The 24,631-nt window shown below is 43.9% G+C and overlaps 2 protein-coding genes and 1 long non-coding RNA gene across 5 annotated transcripts in view; 1 reads left to right on the top strand and 2 right to left on the bottom strand.

The window, feature by feature from the left end:
• Window positions 1-220: 220 nt before the first annotated feature.
• On the bottom strand, window positions 221-12,047 carry PLAC8L1 (PLAC8 like 1). Of its 2 annotated transcripts, none has more exons than XM_079967056.1 (4): window positions 11,873-12,047; window positions 6,743-6,918; window positions 5,138-5,274; window positions 221-468 (listed from the first exon to the last, which is right to left on the bottom strand). In XM_079967056.1, the coding sequence occupies exons 1-4, from the start codon at window positions 11,998-12,000 to the stop codon at window positions 319-321; spliced, it is 591 nt and encodes a 196-aa protein (XP_079823182.1). In that variant the 5' UTR covers window positions 12,001-12,047; the 3' UTR covers window positions 221-318. The 2 variants fall into 2 exon arrangements, with proteins under 2 accessions (XP_079823182.1, XP_079823183.1); XM_079967057.1 differs by having other exon boundaries at window positions 6,782-6,918.
• Window positions 12,048-12,160: 113 nt separating this feature from the next.
• LOC307211423 lies at window positions 12,161-24,629 on the top strand. Its single transcript, XR_013836443.1, has 3 exons — window positions 12,161-12,254; window positions 13,811-13,941; window positions 24,142-24,629. It is a non-coding gene; the product is annotated as an uncharacterized lncRNA (long non-coding RNA).
• LARS1 (leucyl-tRNA synthetase 1) overlaps window positions 20,144-24,631 on the bottom strand; it is a 45,185-nt gene continuing 40,697 nt past the window's right edge. For both annotated transcript variants that reach the window (XM_079967928.1, XM_079967927.1), the window contains exon 32: window positions 20,144-20,523. In XM_079967928.1, coding sequence (XP_079824054.1) covers window positions 20,318-20,523 — 206 coding nt within the window. In that variant the 3' untranslated portion in view covers window positions 20,144-20,317. The remainder of the gene's footprint in view (window positions 20,524-24,631) is intronic.

Here is a 24,631-nt window from a genome sequence, read left to right as displayed (position 1 = left end):
TGTGCTGCATGCTTTGTGATATTAATTCTCTGCTGGAGCTCTCTCACCAAAGAGTACTTGTCCCAAAACTGGATCTTAGGCATCTGGGGAATTTTTTATTTTATTATGTCTAGTATATTTTTCCTTTTCAACCAAATATACCGTAAAACAAATTAAGACCAACAGATGGAAGTGTCTCAGTGTCTCTCTCATGGAAACACAAATGTGAAAAAACTTGATCTGACACATGAATGCATTATTTATTTAACAATATAACCAAATTTGTCATTGCAAGGGGAAGAGGAAGAAGCATCATGAGCCAATCACCTCTGAAGGTTTTCAAACAAGGGCATCTTCAAATGGAGGAGGAGGAGAAGTGTGCATTTCGTAGACCTGGAATGTAGGTCTCCTCTTCATTTCCCGGGCCATTTGACAGACTGCAAAAGGCCAGCAACAATAAACTGCCATCCAGTCTTCACACAGGGTTCCCTGCAGGGGGGAAGAGGAAGAGAACCTTTCCACACAAGGGTGACTGAGAAACCATTTTTCCATGTCACTAAGCACTGGTCTCATTAGGCTCTCTGTACACTACCTCATCACCCTGATTCCAACCCCTTTTTAAAAGAGAGAGACAGAAATCATGAGTTTCTTCTACACTAAACAATATCATACATCATCTGTTTACTCCATTTATACATAAAATCCAGATCCAGATGTTGGCAACCCATTACATTCTTCTGTGACAATTAAAAACTACAACATTAAACTGCAGAGCCCTCCTTTCAGTGGGGACTAGCAAAGTGCTGTTGAAGCTTCCCAGGGCTACTGGCCTTTTCATTTTCCAGCTTGACACCTGCTTCCCAGCTCCTGACATTTCAACTAGTTGCAGCCTCTTCACTTGAGAAGCAATGGGGATACCGATATCAGCCAGTCATTAAAGGTAAAGGTAAAGGTACCCCTGCCCGTACGGGCCAGTCTTGACAGACTCTGGGGTTGTGCGCCCATCTCACTCAAGAGGCCAGGGGCCAGCGCTGTCCGGAGACACTTCCGGGTCACGTGGCCAGCATGACATCGCTGCTCTGGCGAGCCAGAGCCGCACACGGAAACGCCGTTTACCTTCCCGCTGGTAAGTGGTCCCTATTTATCTACTTGCACCCGGAGGTGCTTTTGAACTGCTAGGTTGGCAGGCGCTGGGACCGAGCAGCGGGAGCACACCCCGCCGCAGGGATTCGAACCGCCGACCTTTCGATCAGCAAGCCCTAGGCGCTGAGGCTTTAACCCACAGCGCCACCTGTGTCCCTGCGTCACCTGCGTCAGCCAGTCATTAGCCACATCCTATTCCCTGTGAGGCAAAAATGTTTGTTCATTCATCTCTCTTTTTTATGGTTATAACTATGTGATCTTCCCACACAATAATGTTTTGTCTGATCATGTGCCTTTCCCATCCCAGCTTTTCTTTTCTTTTTTACCATGGGATCAAGGCTTTCCGCACATTTTCCAGCACTGAAATGAATATCACACCTGCATTTTTAAAGGTAGTAAACAAGCCATTTCCCTATTTCCCCACACCCTGGCTGCACAGGTTTCTGAACTGCATGGTGCTACCCCTGCCCCACAACCAGACACTGTTGACTATAAAAACAACAACCCTGCAGCACAATTCTCTGTGTGTCTAATTCAGTGCTAAATCCCACTGTGATCAGTGGGGTTTATGCTCAGCCAGAAAACTACAGCCCTTGGTCTCACAGAACAGACAAACACTGATAGTGTTGCTCCTTTTCAGTGACAGAAAAGTTGAGCTGGTTCTCCCCACCCAGCCTAATGCAGGACAGATTGGTAAGTTAGATTTCCAGCCTTGTGCTGCTGGAGAAAAAAGTGTGAGAGAATGTATCTTCTAAACCACAGAAAACATATTGCTGAGGGAGGTGTCGCATAGTATATATCAGGCTTCCTCAACCTCAGCCCTCCAGATGTTTTTGGCCTACAACTCCCATGATCCCTAGCTAGCAGGACCAGTGGTCAGGGATGAAGGGAATTGTAGTCTCAAAACATCTGGAGGGCCGAGGTTGAGGAGGCCTGGTATATATACGCCAGGGGGTTGCCAAACCGGGAATGTCTGCTGATTTGGTTGCCATTTGCTGATTACTGGCTGATGGTAAAGGGGGAAGTGGTTGTGCAGAATCAATGCCATGCCCACATCTACCTAGGAGACATGTTCTGTTCCACACTGCTTTTCTCTCACCACCACAACCCCAATTTCCTGAAATGTACACGGATGGGAAAGAAGAAGAAGAAGAAGAGTTTGGATTTGATATGCCGCTTTATAACTACCCGAAGGAGTCTCAAAGCAGCTAGCATTCTCCTTTCCCTTCCTCCTCCACAACAAACACTCTGTGAGGTGAGTGAGGCTGAGAGACTTCAGAGAAGTGTGACTAGCCCAAGGTCACCCAGCAGCTGCATGTGGAGGAGCGGGGATGTGAACCCGGTTCACCAGATTACCAGTCTACCGCTCTTAACCACTACATCACACTGGCTCTCATTTTGATGGAGATATTTCCCTGTGAAAATATGCACAGCGACCTTATCAAGTCCATGGCACAATATGGTGGGTGCTGGTGGTTCTACCTCATTCCCTGGGGTGCAACCTTCTGTTTGCCACATACTCGTTGTTCAGGAGCTCAATGGTGCAGCTCCAGGGTCATTTTTCTTTCAGTGGAGATGTGCTGCTCCTTCATGCAGCGCATGTTGCGCCTACATTCCACTACTTCACATGCACTCAGTCCTGGCACTCCAGCCTTTAGCCCAGCCTAAGATACACTGCCAAGGAAATGCTCCTGTCTCATTGGGTAAATAGCCTTTTCTGAACTTCCAAGTTTATTTCGCCAAAGAGTAGAGAATTTCCACTACAGACACATCCTAACTAAAGTATCCCACAAACATCCCAGAACTGATATACTTTCAACCTCACAATGCACTCAGTGGAGGCAAATGGAGGCCTGCCCCACCAGCATCAGTCTGCTCTCAGCTAGCCCACACCTGGCGGCCATCTTGTCAGGGGCTCTGCCTGACAGTGGCTCTGGCTCCACCTACCCTCCCTATCTTCTGTCCCACCATCCAACGGGGCCCAGTCACCACGGAATGCACTCCCACAAAATGTTAAATTACCGTAATATGACAATGTTTGCCTTTTGCTTATCAGGATAAAAGCTATGTGAGAAAATACACTACGTTTCCTTGATTCCTTCTGGCATCTTTTCCCTTCCTTCTTCCTGAATATGGGGCAAATGTATATTTCGCCCTCAAAGGGATATTTTAAAATGTGCCGTGCAATTTTGAAGCTACAGCAAAGAAAAACAGAGCTGCTCTTTCCCATTACTTTTAAAATATGGGTATTGGCTTGGCATGACATTATAAACATAAGCACTGCCTTTTCCTTAAGAAAAAAAGGCTATTCCAAAGGTTTAATGCATTTGCTTGGCTTTAAAGAGGCACCACACCAGCAGAATAAGAGATATTTGCCCCATAGAGAGCGGAACAGTGGTGGTTTTGAAAAGGCGAGGGATGCATACTATGAGGCACAAAGATTTTATGCTGAACTTTTCACCCTCAAAAATATTTCAAGTCATTCATTAGCAAACTAAAGATCCCCCTGCCATGCCAACAGATTTGAAACTACAGCTATGGCCTCCAACAGCGGGGAGAGGGCGAAGTGTTGATGCCCAGATTTGGCTTTCTTTCAGATTGTGAAAGGCCATAGCTCAGTGGTGGAGCATCTGCCTTGCAAGCAGAAGGTCCCAGGTTCAATTCCTGGCATTTCCAGGTAGAGCAGGGAGAAAATTTTGCCTGGAACCCTGGAAAACCACTGCCAGTCAGTGCAGACAGACTGAGCTAGATGGACCAATAGTCTGATCCAGTATAAAACAGTTTCCTGTGCTCCTAGATATTTCTTAGCCTACTTTCAAGTCTAGAACCTTGCCAGGTACAATGGCATTGCATCCTTTACTAGGACCCGAGTACATACACACACACGGCAAGGCCAGGTTCTGGGAGCAGAAGATGAACAAAACCTGTCACCCCAGCTGAACCCTCACTGCTGCTGGGCAGGCATGGGGCACGGAGGGTTCATGCTGTGCCGCCTACCCACACAGCGGGGAGCCTGGTCAACCAACGTGGCCCTTGGTGGGTGCTTCCCCCCAACACTGGCCAGGGGGCCTGGGTGCAGCAGCAAGGCCAGGCTGGGCTCTAGGGGCCAGAGCAGTGGTGAAGCTGCATGTTCCAACACTGGGAGTGGAGAGCAGGCAAAGGCGTGGCTGGCACGTGTCCCAGGTTTGTGGCACGCCGCCCACAGGAGCGTGGTGCCCGGCACAGTGGGGAGGGACACACATGTCCAGGGGGCAGCTGCGATGATACCCGCCTCCCCAATGGTGCTGGGGTCGGTGCGCTCCCCCGCCCTCCCTTTCTTCCACGAGTGGCCCAGAGACCCTGAGTGGCAGGCAGGGCAGGGATCCCTGCATGGGTGTGCCTGGTTTGTGCCCCCACAAAACCATGTGCCTGGGGCTATGGCCCCCCATCCCTCCCCATGCTACGCCCCTTCCAAGGTGACTTACAATTGTGCATACCTATATATATTTGTGTGTGAACATTCTTATGAACAAACACAAGTTCATTCGTAATAATTGTTAAAACCAGGAGCGCAGGAAGTTGCCTTATATGTTTGGTCCATCTAGCTCAGTATTGTCAACACCGGGTGGCAGCAACTTTCAAGGGTTTCAGGCAGGGGGCATTCCCAGCCCAACCTGGAGATGGCAGGGATTGAACTGGGGACCTTTTTCATGTATGTGCTCTACCACAGGATCCATGGCCCTTTCCACAGTTACAATAAAGCAACCAGTTTAAGAGAAGCCAGCTATAGGAAAATACAGGTCAGCACACAAAAAAACCCAGAAATCTGAGGTAAAACCAACAAGAACCCAAGAGCGGCAAATGTAGCAATACTTTTCAGTGAATGTCCAGAGAAAATAGGTTTTCAGAGATGTCTTAAAGACCATGACTGATGGAATCAGCTACATGCACACACAGGGAATTCCACAGGGTAGGAAGCACACCACTGCTACACTGTGCATTGTGGGAGCTGGACAGAACACTTACATGGACTTACACGTATTTTGTGACTCTCCCTGGTGCCGACTCTCAAGGCCAAGGTGGAACCCAGCAGCAGAGGGAAACAAAAGCACTCCCCGAATCGGCTTGCGATACTGCATTCCAGACACAAGCTGCACAGTGAACCACACACACCTGTCATTAAGCACAACCACAGGAAGGATGTGATCACATGACAAAAACTGTATGTGTACATTGTATGCTCATACTATGAAGTTAGAAGGGACCCACATGTCACTATGTCCAAATTCCTTGTCTACCATAGGGTGGAATCCTCCATACACTGCTGTTGTTGTTGACATCTGCCCAGGGCTTTTATTCAGCTGGAACTCACTGGAATTCAGTTCCAGCACCTCTCAGGGGGGCACCATTGCCATTATAAGAGAACAAGGGAGGTGTAAATTGTTAGTTTCAACACCTCTTTTTCTAGAAAAATAGCACTGCATCTGCCTCAAGTGACAATGGAGTGCACCTCTGGGAAGTCAAACTGCTGTGTTTGCAGCACCAAAGTGACCTCCCCAGGCGCATGTCTGGGCAATGTGTATGGAGGTCATAGGCTGACCAGACCTCCCCCCTCCCAGCCTCGCTGATATGGTCCAAAGGCAAGCAGAGCAATACGTTAGGCACCTGCTTGACTGCAGGAGTTGCCAGAATGAGCCAACCATCTTAGCAACTCCACTCCAGATTTGTGTAGTTATTACTCCTTAGCCATTTCTTCTCCTGAAGATATCTCGCAAGGCAGCGGTGGTTTAAGATCAGAGTTTTCCTTCTCTTATAGAAGGGCTACCTTGCCAGGTTGACAAGACCCATCTGCCCCTTATTTCCCTCTACAGCACATGCAGAGACCACCTTCTTGACCATTGGACCCACTATTAGTCTTGTCTGCTCAACCTGCCCATCTCCACACATAGGGCAAGTCCCTAACTCACTGAGGGTTTGAGACCCATCGGCTACCCTCACCTAGTTTAGTCAGCTAGTCAAAGCCATTTCCCAGGGTGTGGCCGCTGTCACATGCTGATAGCTCCTAGGAGCCACAGGTAACAGCTGAGTGCAGTGTGTCCCCCGCCATTAATCTATGGATAACCCACATGATTTGTACTCCATAGTCCATAAGATGCACTATGCCAAAGATGATTACAAAGGAGGCCACCTTTTCATTCAGCTCTGTTATATCTGATGTCTAGAACTGAACGAAGCCAAACCCATTAAAAGTCAGTTTCACAACAATATTTTTGGAGCCAGGATTGTACTTCACTGGAAGCAATCATTCCCCGGAGTTGCAGACGGTTGTTAAGGAAACCTTAATGTGACCTTCTCTATCCCTCAGAAGTATAGTAGTGAAAATCAGGTTTAATATTAATACAACAATATCTTGATAAGAGAGCAAGCAACCTGCTTTCTGATGGGTAGTTTGTTATAAAACACAGTAGATGAGGATACAGGCAGACCTGGGTCAAGGATCCAAGGACAGCCCTTTACTCTTTTTTCCTCCAATATCATCTCAACTCCATTAGCTCAACAGCAACTTTTATGGGATGAAGCTCTTCAATCACCAGTCTTGAAGTAAGTCTATTAAAAAGAACCTCATCTCTCCCGTGCACACCTGGGATACAACTTTGAAAGAAGCAATTGAAACTCTTACAGACTCTTTTGTCGCTGCAGACATCAAACAGGCCAGTGGACCAGTTGCCTCCAGTACGCACGATGGTTGTGATGGTGGTTGTGACACCACTAGCGCGAGTTGGTTGTGTTGTCACAGGCCCTCTTGAGTTTTTGTTCCTGATTTTTGAAATAAAGAATAAGATGTATAATATATACACAAATAGCAGGGACCCTGGGGTTTAGCAGCAAGGTAGCTCATAAACCTCGCCATCTTTAGTCTGAAAGAGGCAGGAGAAAAGAGATTCCTTTTTTTAGTGCTACCCATTTGCTTTGTTTTATAGCAATCATCCCCTTTTGCGAATTCAATTTCTCCCTGTTTGTGTCAATACTGTTTCCCACCCTCCGCTCACTACAAAAAACAAAAATAAACAAATAAAAATGCCTGATTGTCAGTGCCCTTTAGTCTCTAGTGAAGAAAGAAATCACCCGTGATCAAAGCACTTGAAGGACAAATATACAAACTAGGTACATTTTTCTGTATTCACCTGCCTAATGGTAATTTTCCTTTTCCATGCTAAAAAAACCAACAGCCAACTGTTCAGAGCACAGATCTAGCAATACAGTGAATGCGCTAAATGATTTATAGTTTTAAAAGGTAGGGGGATGTGAATTGCCCGTGTGGATTTTCTTTCAAAGTTGCATTTTTACCCTTCCCAGCTTATTGGCATCATTCTCTGTCTTTCAAGAAATTCGTTTTAACTAGGATTGAGGACTTAATGGTATTTTGAAAGATGTGTGTGTGTGTGTACACACTGATGTGACTTATCTACTGGGCTTTGTTGCTCAGTTTTGCCTCCAAAGAAGGGCCTGTGCATCAGAGAAGGGGGGTGATGCTGACCCAATGGGGCATACCCAGCAGGCCTTTGTAGTTTTGGAGGATTTTTTTTTTTTGTCCTAGACAGTAGTCCTCCGTGTTACACAATCAATCTATTCTAAAACTTAAGCATGTATAAAAAGCAATTTGTGATATGTCACATAGATTTGCTGTTAAAATTGACTTATTACTGTGACGCATCCTGGGAATTTACTTGAATGGTACGATTAATATATGTATATATTCCATTCTATATTCCTGAAAGATGGGGGAGTTGGACAGGAGAGGGTGCATGGGCCTGCCAGAATGATTGCAGATGTTCTTCAATTGTTGCTCTAACTGGAATCTTCCATTAGGGAAACAACAGAGAAATGGCTCAAGAAGCATAGATGATAGCTGAAAATGGTGACTCCTCTTTAATCTTCACTGCAGTCAGAGTGAGGGGACAAGGTAACTAGAAAACAGCAGAAGCAGAGAGCAGAGGGAGCCACCAAATTGGCGCATTTTTAAAAATGGGTGCATTCTTCAACATGTCATTGACACAATAATAGTGCATTGGTGATGGATTTTTACAGGACTGGCCACACATCATTTCAGTTTTCTTCTCCCCAATGTTATAGCATTACTACCACCTGGAGGAGCACCATAGTGTAACAAAAGCAGGGCAAAAATTAAACTGGAACATTTGTGGTATAGAATTGTGGTACAGGATTTCAGCAGACAGCTACGGGGCAAGCACGGATTGGAAATGACGCAGCATGTTCACCCTGAAACCGCTGCAGGCGCAAACAGTATGGAAAGTGGGGTCACATATACCTACCCCAATACTGTCATGAACACAAATCATCACAAATGCACAATATAAATTCTGACAGGGCCCTGAAAAATTGCATTCCCACAGATTGCGTTACCAGTATCTGCAGTTGGATAGGCAAATGTTTTCCCCTCTCTCTGTGTGTTCCTGCTCAGTGGCTGCCATTAACTTAATGAAATGAAGGCTCCTAGTGCAGAAAACTGCTCCCCACCCAAGATACTGGGGTCAGTGAAGACTACCCCTGAAGTTGCAAACTTTTCCTTCCCAGTAAAATCACCAAAAGCATTTAAAAAAAAAATCTGAGGCACCCAAATTCTTTTGTGAGTGGACCATGGAGGTGCAGAAACTTCAAGGAGGTTAATAAAAATTGAGATTGAACTCCTCTGGCATTCCTACAAAATGATCTCTCTCACTTTCTAGTTTCTTCCCCCTGAATTGTCTTTTCCGGCACTTTTGTACAACTGCAGGATCTCTGTAAATCACAATGGTTAAACTGACACTCCAGTGCCCTGCAGGGACTATTTCCCCCACCCTCCCACCACAGCGGAAGAACATAGTCGTCCCAAAGTAGCACTAAATCAAGGTAGCTGCCTCATGTGCCAATACCAATAGTTTTCAGTCTTAAACTATAACACTCTGGAGGGAAGTCCTGTACACAGACCTTAGTGTTTTTGAACATTAACTTTGTGCAAAACACTGCAGCCTGATAACGACTTGACTTATATCCTGGCCATCTGTGAAAAAATGTGTATGCACTAAGATAAGCAGAGGAATCTACTGGACAGGGACTTTAAAAGGGTAGCTGGAAAAGTTACAGAGGGCCATATGATGCCACAAGAGGTGTGCATATGTGGCATGATACATGTTACTATCAGCATCCACACAGTTGTCTCAAGGTGACATACCATTAAAAACATCAAAAAATATATTTTTTTAAAAAATGCATTTAAAACAAAACTAAAACACTATAAAAAAGACACCCATGGTCAAGTTCCATTTATCCAGTTAGGAAAGCCTTCCAGAACAAAAATGTTTTCAGTTGTTTCCTGAAAGTGCAGACAGCGGGCACATTGCATATTATGATAAGAATACTATTCTACAGAGCAGGGGCAACTACACTGAAGACCCTGCTCACAGTTACTGCAGGAGAGCTTCTGGGGTCTTTGCAACTTTCAAGAGAAGCTCTCCTGCAAACCACCATGATCTACTGGGTATACAGCACTGGCACATATTCCCAGTGCTCAAAAACCTGCACTGGTTGCCTGCCTGTATACTTTGGAACTCCCTTCCAGTTGAGGTCAGACAACCCTGCTCCCTGTCGAACTTCCGGCACTGACTGAAAACTTCTTTATTCCACTGAAGCCTAGTTTTACGGTTTTCACCAATTATCTTTTCTGTCTTTTATCTCTAGTTATAGAAATTGTTTAAATGAAGGATGAATACAAGAGAAAAGGCAGTCTTTCAAATAATAAAGAGTATTTGTCAGAAACCAAGGATTAGCCTTTTTCGTATTTTTAAGGAAATGTAGCCCTTTCAGACATTGATAGCCCACATAGGAAATGTAAACATGAGCAAAATGGACCACCACTGACTGACCTTGCATGTATCAGCCACTGAACATTTCACCTCTGAACATCCAACATTGTACAAGGTTTGAATGGGAATTAAAGGTAAAGGGACCCCAACCATTAAGTCCAGTTGCAGTTGACTCTGGGGTTGTGGCGCTCATCTTGCTCTATAGGCCGAGGGAGCTGACGTTTGTCCGCAGACAGCTGCCGGGTCATGTGGCCAGCATGACTAAGCCGCTTCTGGTGAACCGGAGAAGCGCACGGAAATGCTCTTTACCTTCCCGCCGGAGCGGTACCTATTTATCTACTTGCACTCTGATGTGCTTTTGAACTGCTAGGTTGGCAGGAGCTGGGACTGAGCAAGGAGCGCTCACCCAGTCACGGGGATTCGAACCGCCGACCTTCTGATCGGCAAGCCCTAGGCTCTGTGGTTTAGAGCACAGCACCATCTGCGTCCCTTGAATGGGAATTATAAGTGATTAAATTTACCAGGGTTCTCAATTTAAATCTGTTTGACATCAAGGCTCTCAATTCCATGAAGGCTTCTAAGGGCATTCAGCTGAATGTGCTCAACATGTGAATGTTGGAGGCTGTCATGGGCCAGGAGTCAGCTTCACCTGCTGAACAGCAGCCTGAAGGGGGAGAAGGCGGAGGGACTCCACCTGCAGCTGATCAGCATTCAAGGATACAGATGAGAAAGCACTGATGAGAACCAGCTGGCTCCAGCCTTCTTAAGCAGAGCTTCCAGCAGTGGTCAGATGCTGGAAACAGCACATGTAGTTCCTGGTCCTATCTTGCTGCTTCCTGTTCATCTTTACCCTTGATCCGTGAACCTGAGTGTTGCAATCCTGACCCTAGGACTGGACTGGACTGGACTTTGGAGGCTGACTCTGCCTCCAGGTAAGTACACCTCAGAGACTCTTCTGGTTGACTGGCCTCCCACTCTCCTGAGCTCTGCATGTTGTTGCTCAGCAACAAGACTATGGCAAGGATGGAGTATGCAGGGACCAAGCAAGTGTGGCACCTCGCATTCCTTGTTCAGGCATAGCTTGTTTAGTGTAAAGATGGACATCCTTTGGTCCTCCACATCTTCTTGGGATGCAACTCACAGCAGCTTCAGCCAGCGTGGTCAACAGTCAGATGATTGGAGCTGTAGTTGCGGAAGGGCCACAGGTCCCCCCTTTTTGGTGTTGTCCTTGAGGAAGAATGGTTGGAGAGGAAGGGGTTGCTTGCATATTTCAGGTGTTAGAAGGACAACAGAACCAGGGTGATGCAGGTTCAAATCCACACTCTGCCATGAAGCTCACTGGGGCCATTTGCTCCCTTTTCGGACTAACTTGCCTTAGAGGACTGCTGTGAATCTAATGTGATGGTGGTGGGAGAATTTTGATGAAAGGTGGCATAAAACTATACCAAATAATCTATTAGGAACCTGACAATATGTGATATAACCTAGCATTAATTTGCTTTATATGCTTTGTGTAAATTAGCCTTTTTTATATACAGAATTAAGCATTTTTAAAATTTAAGTTTTGTTTTTAAAACTTTTACTTTATTTTGTGTTAAAGCTTTGATTTCACAAAAGACCAATACGAAAAAGCATTTCCATAGTATTATACCAACAGTTTCAATGTATTTATCTTAAGAACTGCTGGAGCTCAGCAGTAGAGAGGATAGAAAGGAACAGCATAAATGGTTTTAGCCCAAACCAGAACATTGCTCCGTCTAGTTCAGAATTGTCTACTACACTGGCTGGCAGCAGTTATCCAGACTTCAGACAGATTTCCACACGTAATAGGGAAACCAGCTGTGACCATCTCAAATGCAGGCCCAACCGTGCTCTCCAAACAAATAAATAGCTAATTTATTTCTTACGGCATCATATGCAAGGAGCCATTCCAGCTGTCAGATGCTGGCAAAGGAAGAGCCAGTGAGGAGGGTAAAATCTCAGACAATGGGGTTTTCTCAGCTGTAGTAAAGCAGTAGCCTACAAGCTTGTCCATTGGAAATAAGGAAGTAGGCAAAAGATCCCGCTTTGACTGAACAGTGAAACGGGAGTTTCTAGAATGTTTGCACAAGACTGATGACATCACAGCATTCTCCATTTTAGTGTCACAATAAATTAACTTTGTATAGACTACTGCTGTGAACTGCAAACACCCGAATAACACCCATTTTACTGCATGCATTTTTTGCTGATTTAAAGATAGAAAGACCATCTTTAGAATATTTTAGAAGGATATACATGGGAAATGAAGTTCTGTCAAATCTCTGTTTGGAAACAATCTGCTGCAGCAGATAAGAAATGGGGGAGAAATGTGGTTTGCTTCACATTAAAATGTGATCATATCTAATTTTCAGTTCCCAAAACAATTTACAAACAAATACACCCTCCCAAATTTGTGCTTCTCTAAATTTTGCCATGCAGTTCTCCAACCAAATTATATTTATTGCATGAAAACACAGATCCTAGTAGATTTACATAACACTGACATATGGAGATGCATGACAGAAGATTGTTTTCAAATATGGCCCTGTCTGCACTATGCATTTAAAGCATAGTGGCTTTAAAAAAGCCATGGCTTCCCCGAATCCTGGGAACAGTGGTTTGTTAAGGATACTGAGAGTTGTTAGGATACCCCTATTGATTGATTGTTAAACCACTCTGACTGTTCAAAGTGGTATGATACTCAGAGCCAGCCCGTGACATTTTGGTACCCAAGGCAGACTCCAAAATGGCACCGCACTCCCTGCCAGGGAAGAAGGGGTTAGGGAAGACCTACAGCAGGAACAAGGTGGGGAAGAAAGGTGAGCATTGGGATCTGCTGCCCCAGTGGACCCTGCCGCCTAAGGTGGTCACCTCATCTTGCCTCATGGGTGGGCCAGCTCTGATGCTACTGTCTTTGTCTGTAGTACAGATGGTGTATATTGTTTGTAGAAATGCTAAATGTTCCTTCTCATGGTGGCAACCACCACTGGATGAAATTGGGTTGATGGATACTAGAGATTTTTTTTTTTCCAGTGTTGACTCTATATCTACCAGTGCATCTCATCTGCTGCAATCTTAAATATCATTTGGTGCTTCTTGGAGCTATTGTGCAGTTATTCTGTGCTGCTGGTTTCATTCTGTTTTGGGTTTAATTTCCAGATGGATCAAAATAGTGCACATACATTCTTCCAGCGCAAGCATTCCAGCTTGCCAGATGGAAGAACCCCCTCTCTTCACCCCATGTGAGATGCATCTAGAGATTGTCCCGACCCCCACCCCAAAAAGCAATTACAGGGGGTATTGCAGGGGGATAGAGAGGGAAAGCCCCATTGCTGACATCCTCCTGCAGGGTTTCTGCTGGCAAAGACTCCTTGGGCATTTTTTGCTTGTAATCTGCCCAGAGAACATTTGTTCTTGGGTAGCATGGAAAAGTTGAAAAAAGTATTACATAAATAAGGGAGATATATGTGGCACTGTAGTTAGTTTTGTGTTTTATATTGTTGCTTTATTGGTTTTAGGTTGTGTATTTGTTTTAAGTGTTTAATAACTGCCACTTGGAGGTTTTTGAAATATTAAGAGGAATATTAAAGTTTTCGACACCTGAGCTAAGATTAAAATTCAAGGTAAGACCATGCACTCAGCAAGGTTTATTTATTGTTCTGCCTTCTAATCTTTGAAATATAAAGTTGCAAAATGTTGAAAAGCAGGCTTAATATTAAAATGTCAAAATTGTGGAAATGCAACTTTGTGATGCTTCAGTGTTTGGCTAAATTGAGACTGAAACTTTTTCAATGTGGTGTTTGATCCAATTTTAGGACTTGCAGCTTGCTACCAGCCTTTCAGAAGCCTAATCAGAGAACTCTAGAAAATCAACATTAGAAAACTGAGTTAACAAAGCCATGAAGATAAAATTTCATATTAAGGAGGGAGGAATTGAAAATGAAGAAATTAAGGGGTGTGTATATTAAGTAGAAATGGCAAGCCAGCTGCTCTTTACAGATGACTCAAAGCTAAACTGCTAGCTCAGGTATCCCTGGAATAACTCCATTCAGTATGCATTTTGGTTTGGAGAAAGTTTTCAGCCTGAAGCCTTCTATATTAGGAAGAGCTGTGCCCCAACTGGGGAGCCTTAAAAGAGCCCAATGTTCCCAAAATAATGTGTCCTACCATCGCATAATTTGAAGGGGAAAAGATAATACAATGTAATTACATATCCACTAATGTTTCACAGATAAAGTAGGGGCAATCCTTTATTTTCTTACTTTATTTCACTTCCTGAGCCTGCCCCCATACCATGACTCATTAGCTCTCTTGAAGGTATGTGTGGGACATGGAACTTTGTTACTGGTCCTGCCTCTAATATAATGCATGCACAGCCCCAGTGTCCTCAACCTCTCTCTGTATACAATTAGCAGACCTTGCAGCTTGGGTGAATTGTATTCAATTGTTGTGTATTGAGTCAAAGGATTTTATATCTGTATTATTATTGTCTGTATTTGCATTAGGGTAAAGTAACTGCCTTTTGGTTCCAGAGGGTACAGCTACTATTGGTTCATTTAAGCTGCTGTATTTGGATCCTCTGTCTTATTGGTTTCCTCCAAAAGGCAGGACTGTGATTGCCTGATATTGTTCCCTCCAAAATGTATCCTTTCTAGCTAGTTCCCTGTCCCTATAAATGTAGCTCTCCCCTCCTCAGGCCCCAGTCTTGTTGCTTAATAAAGAAGTGTTACTAGAGAACTGTCTCCAGCATATTATGTCAAGAGAGCTGAAATCACAAACCCCACGTCACAACAGGAATAATCATTTACAATTTATGGAGTTTAAAGGCTTTATGCATGCAGGAACTATTTACAGGTTTAGTGAGGATAAGAAAGAAAATAGCAGACACCTTGTCTGGAGAGAACAACAAACCAAGAGGGCCCAGCTGGAATTAACTTAAACAGAGAGGCATACAAACAAGTGTTGGCTTGATCACTACAGACACAGTGCCCTCATGTGGTCTAAACTGACACATGCATTAACTAGAAGTTCAGGAGAAGGAAATGTATTTGTTTTCCTTCAACTTGTACTGCATGCTGTATGCCAAGGGAAACCTGTGCAAGGTTAGCTGAATGCCTTTAGGCACCGCACACAATCCAACTTTCTGTGAGATTGCATGGAACACCTATACACATCCAAATGAACATGCATAAGTGCTGCTTCACAGACATCACACTGAATTGCATAGATATCAAAGAGGAGGGTCGTCCTCTCTTCTTCACAAATACTTTGTATACATGAGATCCCTTCAAGTGTTACTGTGGTGTACTAATCAAACAAGCAAGGGGAGGCTGCAGAAACAAACATGCTAGGTCTGCCCCCTCCTCATCATCACCCTCTATGAATGGGAAAGAGGCTGTCTGTACATGCATGTGCGCTAGAGTCAGTGTTCCTACCTACCATTCAGAAATTTAGGGCACAAGCAGACAAGGAGTTAGTGGCCATCAAGTCACATTGAGAGCAGTGGGAGGGAAATTAGCCACAACTTACTGAAATCCCATTCATTACAACGGGGTTTCCCTGCAATTCATTGCTTTGGTGGATTGTATTCCTTGTTTATAAAACAAGGCCTAGAAGAGAGGACAGAAACTAGCGCACATATGCACAATTCTTTTTTTAAATGCAGCCCCAGAAAAGACAAAAAGAGAATAAATAGGAAAAGTACCAGGAAATAGGCACAGTCACTGCCTACTCTTGCCTGCTGCCACTATGTCAGAGCCCATCCCTCTTGCCTCTGGACTTTGGCTGCTTATTCCCATTCAAATTGTTCTAGAGTATAAAACAAGTTTGTTTCCTCATCCACTTCATTTGACTTTACATCAGTATGTATAGATAGATAGATGATAGACAGATAGACAGACAGACAGATTATTCCTTGTTAAAAATGAACCTACTCCAATTTCTTCCAACAGACCAATTGAGTGTCAACAGTTTTGTAAACTGCATGGAGATTTTTATCCCCAATAAATCTCTCTCTTCTCTCCCCACCCCCACATCCTTAGATCTTATCAGTTCCAAGGGAACTAAGTTCCTGACTTACAGTGCCACCTCCTGGACATCAATAAAACACACAGAGCAGTCCATTTAGCTTCTCAGTTGCTGCTCAAGCATTTCAAGAAATGGTCCATTTCAAATGGGTCTCTCCTCTCCCCCCCCCCCCCCCCCGTTTCCCCTGCCTAGCAGCAGGAGTGCACAACACAGATTTCTCTTGCTAGGTTGGGTCCAAAATGGACTCCAATTTTCTACAGGAAGCAGACATCAAACAAGGGAAACTGTTGCTTCTAGGGAGAGGAGAAAAGATCTACAAACCTCAGCCCATAAACACTACAGCCTAGAATTCAGCTCATTTGCAACTAGATAGTGATATTGCTACAAATGTCTATATACTTGCTATGATTCCGAAGTAGAATGAAGCCGAAATGGTTAAGTAGCAGGAAGCAGAGAGCAGGAATAAATAAACAGTTCTCCCAATGGAAGGATGTAGAAAGTGGATTCCCCAGACTCCGTATTGGGACCTGTGTTTTTTAGTGATCTAGAGTCAGGAGGGAGTAGTGAGGTGACCAAGTTTGCTGTTTATATTAAATTGTTCAGGACTGTTAAAACAAAAAAGAAATTGTGAAGAGCTCCAAAAGGGTGTCTCCCAGCTTGGTGAATGAGCCATAAAATGGCAAATGTAACTCAGAGTAAACAAGTGGTTCACGTTGGGGCACAAGAGACAGGGCCTTCTCTCCTGTGAAATGTTTTATTGAAATGTTTTTGCTGCTGTTCATTGCTTTTGCTTTTATATCCTTACTATTTTTATGCCTTGTAATTTTTAATTGCTTTCTTCATTGCCACACGCTTCATTAAGGAGCAGTGAGAAATGGCAAAAAGTGAGGGCAGGGAACCTCCGGCCAATCTTCCATGGGTCACATGACAATGGTGGGGACGGTGAGCCAAGCAAGGATTATAAGACTTACCGGTGAGCTATTTCCTGGCACTCACATGCCCCTCTCCATATTGCATTGAAGCAAGCAAGAGGCATTGTCAGTGATCAAGGGCACATTCCAGACACACTGAATATACTGTGATTCCAACTAAACGTTAGGAAGAATTCTCTGACATTAAGATCTGTGGAATGGTCTACGGCTTTTAAAGAGAAGTTGGGTGGCTGTTAGGGATTCTTTAGCTGTGATTCCAGTATTGCATGGGGGTTGACTCTTGGAGGTCCCTTCTAACTATACAGTTCCATGGAAAACAATTGAGGGCATGAAATAGGGCTGGTGAGGGATGTGACCAAGGGCCAGGCAGAGAGACCCAGAGGTCCGCACTTGGCCCCTGCTCTAATCATTCACATTTTTTAAAGTTGCAAAGGCCAGTAATTGTTCTGTATGTTAAGGAAAACAAGCAAGCCATTTGGCAGTAGCACATATTGTTTGCTGTAAATATACCGTGTCAACTGTTCCCACCGGCCACTGCGCACCGCAGCTACACAACAGGAACGCGGTTTGCACTATGACCCGTTAATGACTTACAGAACAGCTCTTGAGCTGGCCTGACCCCGGAGGAACTGGGAAAGAGAATCAGGAGTAACACGGGCTGCGCAGGAATGCTAATGCAAACTGAGAGGGACTGACACCGTTCTAACAAGGTCAAACTTCAGAGCATCCAAAGGTGTAGACAGGCAGCAGTGGAGTGGGGGGTGGGGGGCAGAGACAGTGCAGCAGTCTATTTAGATATACTGTATTTTTCTGTTTGTTTTTTTGCTTTAAAAAAAGATAGTAAAAAATTGGGGGTCATCTTATACACAGATGGTGAATGCATATGGGTTCAGGTGTGGGTGGCTGGGCTCAGGCTCTTGAAATATGGCAACCCTAAACTTGGCAACCCTAACTATTTTAAAATATTGATTTAATTTTGGGTTCAAAAAAATAGGGTGTCTTACACATGGAGGCATCTTATACACTGAAAAAAGCGGTAATTTTCAGAGCCACAATTGTACATATTATAATACCTGTGGCTACTAGGTTATTACATTGCCACCCTTTCCCTCCTTTTAAAAGTATTTCCCTCCCTTGCAGACAGCATCATCTGCAAAACAATGGTGGTGGTGCCTGTTGGTTCCCTTGGCTGGGCTGACAATCTGTGCTGCCTTTCTCCGAGTTTTATGTGTGCCAACAGGGGATCTGGGCCAAGGCCACCTGTTTCTGCCAGCTCTCTCAAGCCACAGGGCGCAGTTAGCCTTCTGCCCTGGCTGTAATTTGTTCTCCCTCCACAGTTTGGGCTCCTCTTGCCGCAAAGGCAGGCATTCAGCAGACAGCATAATTGCAGAGTTAGAACTGCTCATTTTCGTGCTGGCATGCTATAGTTAGAGAGATGCTGGGAGGCAGCCTGGCTGGCTGCAGAGAGCATGATCAAAGTATTGAAAAGAGGAGAAAAGAGAGGATGTAGCCTTTACCCACTCCTCTTCTTTTTTTGGAGTAGGAAAAAGGAACTGGTTAGTAAGTAACTTAGATGCCTGCTGCGCTTCTGAGGATGGAAGATCAATGAATCAACAGACCCACAAAGGCAAAGGAGTGGGCTTGCCTTGCAATGGCAAACAATGGGAAAGCATCTCTTCTGATGGGGTGCACATAATCCTGCTTTAACCTTTCCTCCTCTTGGTGTACTATGTTGACTCCCAAGGAGCTGACACTTATAAAAGAAAAGGTAAAGCAAGATTTTCCTAGGTATGAGGAATTTTGTTTTTGTAGGAAGACTGTAGGGTGCGATTCCGAGTATCCACCTTCAAACAATTTCTGGAAGCAGGAAAGAAACTCCCATTTCAAGAAGTTTGTGAACAGCATTTTACATTGATTCCAAATCAGACATTTTGGTGGATGAACATCATAGTTTGTTACACCAGCTTTTATCTTTGATGTTGACTACCACATGCATTTTTTCTTACAAAGGCATTCTTTAGAATGGCTTCTGAGCTTTAGGAGAAAGTTCCAACTTTTGTTTTCAAACCAGCTCAACTTCCCAAGCTGCAGCACACCAGTTGTTGCTGCGGTGGAGTTAAAACACCATCAATCAATCATCTTCTAGGTGCTTTTGCCTTGCAAGGTGATGAAGGTAGAATTTGGAGAGAGTGATACCAACCCAGATCAGACGTGGGATTGATAACATTAAGTGCCAGGTTAAAATAAAAGTATGCTCCACAATTAGTGTTTTGAGTCTTATTTGTTTTCAGCACGGTTTTTGCCACTGCCAGCATTAAGTATTTTACTTGTACAACTTGTTGGTAAAATTGTACGATGCTTTGGAAATGGTAATAGAAAGTACCCCATTTAAGTAAAATAAAGCTGAAACACGCTCTTGTGAAATGCCCACCTTTACCTTCTTTATCACCTCCCCTCCCTAACACACTAATATCACAGTACCACCATAGAACCAGGTCAGCACTTCAGCAGGGCACTGTCTCCACTGCATTCAGTCTAGAGTTATCCAGCTTTGGAACAGCTTGGTCAGACACAGCTTCCCATCCTCAGTTATAGTTGGAAAGAGTAGACAGGTAGGTAAAGGGATTTATGGTGCAGTACAGGGATGAGGAACTGCTGACCCAGGGAGCACAATAGACCCATGGAGCCTTCTCATTTAGCCCATGACTTCCCTTTGATCCCAACTCCTCCTGAGCCTTGCTACAGTTTCCTCTTCTGCCACAGCAGTTGTGCATGCCTCACTTAGTCACCAGAAGGGACTCCCTCCAACCCACCCACCACTGCAAAAAAAGAGCCAGAGAACAAGAGAGGAATGGATCTGGTACAAGAACAAAGTGATGAAGTCAAGGGTGGAAAACATAAGCAGTGGAATGGCTCCTCAGAAACTGCTTCTTCTCCAGACTGCTCTCCTTCCTCTGCCTTTCTTTTTTTTAAAAAAATAAAGAAGGCTGCTGAGGAAATGCAACCACATGCATGTATGGCTCCACCATCTTTCAACTCTGAATATTCCAACGTGAACACCAGAAGTCTATCACGGCCCTAAGATGTTCGTATTGCACACTCTTGTGTGTGTCATTTTTCATGCATTTTTAAAAAGGTGTTTCTGAACTGTGTCTTGATTTAGGTCAGTGAGATTATTTTCAAAAGAAAGTCACAGGGGATGGAAAATATATTTATTATACCACATTTAAAAATTAAGGACCCTGATCTACATGCAAGATTAAGTTTCCTTCCCCTCCCCAAGCAAGAAATTAAATTTGTTGTGGTCCACTAGATCGCTTGAAAGCTGTTCATGTTATTTAAAACATTCATATCCCAGCTCGGTGCAAAAATCTAATTAATGATATAGACTAGCGTATCCCCAATATCTGTTGTTCGTCCATTCTCAGTGAGACGAACCCTCTTTTCAGCAAGGTCTATGTGAAAGATAGCTTGATCTAAAATGGGAGATTTCTCAGCATCTTCTTTACCGAGCACAGGAACACGGCGTGGGCCCAGGAGAGGGTCATCAAAACGCATTAGTTTCACTTTGGAAAGATCTGGAGGGCGGGCGGGGAGAGAAAGAATACACTTGTAAGACATGTGCATTTTTATACAATAATACAAATCACAAGGCAGTTCAGGCAAGGTACCTCGCAAGGAGAGAGCATTAGCCTGGGCTGCTGAAACTCTAACTGCCCCAATAGCGCCTTGACAGATGTTTACAAGCTGTTGTCCAGGCCATTTGCCTCAAAGGCTACAGAAGCCCTTAATAACCAAGACTTAATTAAAAGGCAGTGTGGGTTCAAGAATATCCAACATGAATGCACTGACACCGAGGTGTGCCTCAGCATAAAAAGTGAGCAAACACTTCCAACTACAGAGGGATACATAAAGACCTCCAATTGCCCTCCTGCAACAGCAGGACAGAAACACTGAGGGGTGTGTGTAATTTTATGGGTGTTTTAATATGAGGTTGAATAAATTTACTATGTAAAGTTTTGTGTTTTAACTCGGTACAAAGCAAAATGGCTTACAGAAACTTTTCAGTAGCTTTCCTTCAAGCAAATTACGATGCCGGGGAAACATCAGCCACTTCCTTAGCATTGTGCCCTCTGTCTATTAATACTGAAGTTTTTAATTAGCTGTTCAGTGACCTGCAGCCATTCATTCGGGCAAGAAAGAGGAAGAATGGCTCTAGAGAAAAAAGTCAAAGGTGTCCTCCCAGTTCAACCCTGAACAAATGAACTATGTAATTTCCTCTTATCTACTGCAATCAGGCCTGATGCTAGTGCTTGACCAGGCTGGGTTCTGGCCACGGGCACCAGGGCTCACCAGCCCAACCTGCTGCCCACTCACTCACCCCTGGATCTGGGTGGCAGGCTATGGGCACCATTCACAAACCAACCTTGGCTTCCAGCCAGGGGAGCAGGGGCAGGGAGCCCATTGGAAGTCCGGCAACAGCTTTAACTGCAATTTTAAGTTAAACGCCCTTGCAGTTTCCAGTTATACGCCATTCTTTTTCAGGCATGACTAACAGCCAAACAGGCATGGAAGTAAAAAAAAAGGGGGGGTCAAGAGGCCATTAAGAAAATCTAGAGGAATTATATCAAAAATGTACGGAGATGTTTCCCCGGAGAACCAAGTAGTTTACAGTATACTCTCCATCTCATATCTTACTTCCTCCCCAACAACCCTTCTTTATCTCTCATTCCTCTCTTTTATGTCAGAAATATTCAACATAAAAGGGAGGGAGGAACATCGCCTGCATGAATTGTGAGAGGAAAGATGGTTAAAACTAGAAATGTTTTAATACAAGCAGAAATGTTGTCTTGGTTTTGTTATTAGATGCAACTGCTTTTTTAAAAAGAAGTCCTTTAAATAAGTTCAAACGATTTCTCAGTAAGAACTGCGAAGCAGAACTTTCCTAATGAGCCAGCTATTTTAGTCTGCCTAAGTTGCTGCTCTTTCACCACTAGCTTTTATCAGATAATCTTTTCAAGTGCCTGCCTAACAGTGACATCTTCTGGAAACAACAGTTTGGAAGAATTACTGATTTACTCTCAATTGCTTTTCATTCACTTCAAACTATCAGGTTGTGCATCTCTAGTAATTGCCTGCCCGAGCCTGAAATGTGCAGTACTCCATTTTTGCTTTGCAAGACAAGTTATAGACTTCTTCCTCTCAGCTCTTTTCTGAAAATACAACTTCACACTGTAATATAAAAATTGTCTCTCTTCCTAGGATCAAAACACACAAGCCGCCAAAGTGATGAGGAAATAAATTATACGACGTGAAAAGTTTGGACCAAGAAATAATTCTCTCACAATTGCTGGAATCAGCAAAGCCAGCAAGCAAACAGGAAATTGTCTCTGCTGAACAGAACTGACAGAATTTCTTTTAAAAGCAGAGCAACCTGAACTTCAGGCTTAATGCCTTGCTTCCTTTAAACAGTTTAATTAGAAGGGCGAAATGCCTGCAAAATAAGGCCATTAGCAACTGGATAACAGGAAAGAACTCAACGTGTTCTAATTTGAGGATACACTTAAGAATGTAAACAGAAGTCACCTCAAAATACACCTTCTGTAAAAGCTGCTTACTCCTGGGGTTGTCTCTAAAGTACAGATGAGTAATGCATTCCATCAGTACAAGGATTTCCACTTTTGCAGCAGGCTTCTCCCCGAATCTGTTCTAGGTGCTTCTCCAACACTCTGGAGCAGATTTGGGGAAGGTGCAGGGTGCATGTAGGGAAGGAGGGGGCAAGCCCTGCTGTGCACTGACACCTTAACTGGATAACGCCCCCGGGTTATCTAAGCTTGCTAGAAGACCATTAAGACAAGAGGTACAGGGGGTGAGGAGGAATACACAAACGTTGCTCATCCACACAGTTTTTTACCACCTCTGATCACTCAGGAGGGCGCAGCTGCAGAACCCTGTTAACATTTACTCTCTGCCCGTCCACCCCCGGCAACTCCCATTGCAAACAAAAATAATCCTTGAGTCATCAAACTCTTTCTCCCAGGAGGTTTGTCAAAGCCCAAGCATCTTTCAGAAACAACGCAAAACAATTTTGTTTTGGTAAACGGCATTTGATGGCGCAGACTGAAGCCAGCATGTGGGTTTTTCTGTGAGCATATTTGTTAGATCTGACAACTAAGATTTTCAATCTGAATTTTAAAACAAAGTCACCAAATTTAAGGTTTAGAATTAAAGAACATTATGGTGAAAATTGAAAATGGTACCAAAGGAACATCCAGAGTAAATAATCTCAAGAACTTTGGGACACAGAATTGGTAACATTTTATATTTTTAAACGCAAGCAATTTTTACAAATTTGTTTTCAGCCTTAACTGACAAATAAATAATTTGTTAAAGCTAACTTCTATATTACAAGAAAGAAAGAGATATTTTTTCACAGCAGCTATGGATGTCAAATCCGGCTCTTGAGTGAGAATGTGCATTTGCTTTAATGCCTTTATGCTACAAGTCATTACTGCTGGTGAACCCTAAGTGCTTTCAGGGAGATGGAGCTAATACTTACCACCTCTAACACTGTATAGTTTGAAATTTAAGACTTGAAAATAATGTGGTTCATGCATTAAGAAAGTGTGAGTTGAGTGGGAGTGGGTGGCTCAGGGGACTTGAAATGGATTAATGCATCTTTCACATTTAAGTTGCAGGATCAGGTCTGAAATAAGCGAACATTAGCTGGTGGAGAGGGAGCTGACTTCAGATCTGGAGGGAGGGAAGGAGGGAGGAAGTAGGCTCGGAAATCCCCAGGTGAACACAGTTGTCCTGTGAAGTTCTGGCTCAGGCTCATAATGGCCTTGGCTGTGGCTCCAACCCTATCCCAGAAATTCTGGGTTCCTGCTGCAGCAGCATTCCAGAGCACAATAGGGGCTCTGGTACCAGATGCATATACCTGCTCCCCAACATGAAGCTCCTCCTGCTGCAACCGACACTGTGAGGTTAGTTTCAGGAAAAGGGATAAAGATGTTCATGGTGGGCTATGCTAAGGCTGTGCTGCCAGTGAGGTTACCTAAGAGTATGAGGGGGCCAGAGTCTTGGCATGAGCTCAAAAATAATACAATTTAGTCTCTTTTTAGCTAGAAAATCATTGCTGAGTCCATCCTGATTCAACATCTTCACTAACAGTAATTGATCATTGCTATCAACAGGCATATCTACAAGAAATGAATCTTGGGCTCTGCTCCAAATTCCGGACAACTCCAAGAGGAAGGAATGACTCAAGGCAAGCTGATCCCACAGGGATCTTCTGACCACAGGGGGACGCAGCTAACAGTCTGGTCATTGTTCAAACCATTACTGATACCATAATAAAGGAAGCGTCTATAAAATCAAGTGAAGTGTATACACAATTGGTGCTCTTTTCTAATCAGCAAACCTCCTGTAAGAATCACCGTAGCAAAGGTCTCTTTTGGTAGCATCTGACAAATATTAGATTGACAAGATTGTAAAGTGAGTTGCACACAAACAGTGCCACAGAAAACCAATACAAATAGTAAGTGAACAGGGGCCTGCTTTTATAGTTAGAACCGTGTGAGACATCCAGTGAGTAAGAAAACACATTTTTGACAATCAGCATTTACTGGTTAAGCTGCTTTGTGGGAATTTTAACATCTAGCTGGCTGAATTATTTGACCTAAA

The sequence above is a fragment of the Podarcis cretensis genome, assembly GCF_951804945.1.
Source record: "Podarcis cretensis genome assembly, chromosome: 2".
Classification (NCBI taxonomy): domain Eukaryota; kingdom Metazoa; phylum Chordata; class Lepidosauria; order Squamata; family Lacertidae; genus Podarcis; species Podarcis cretensis.
This window is presented reverse-complemented; position numbering and strand designations above follow the sequence as displayed.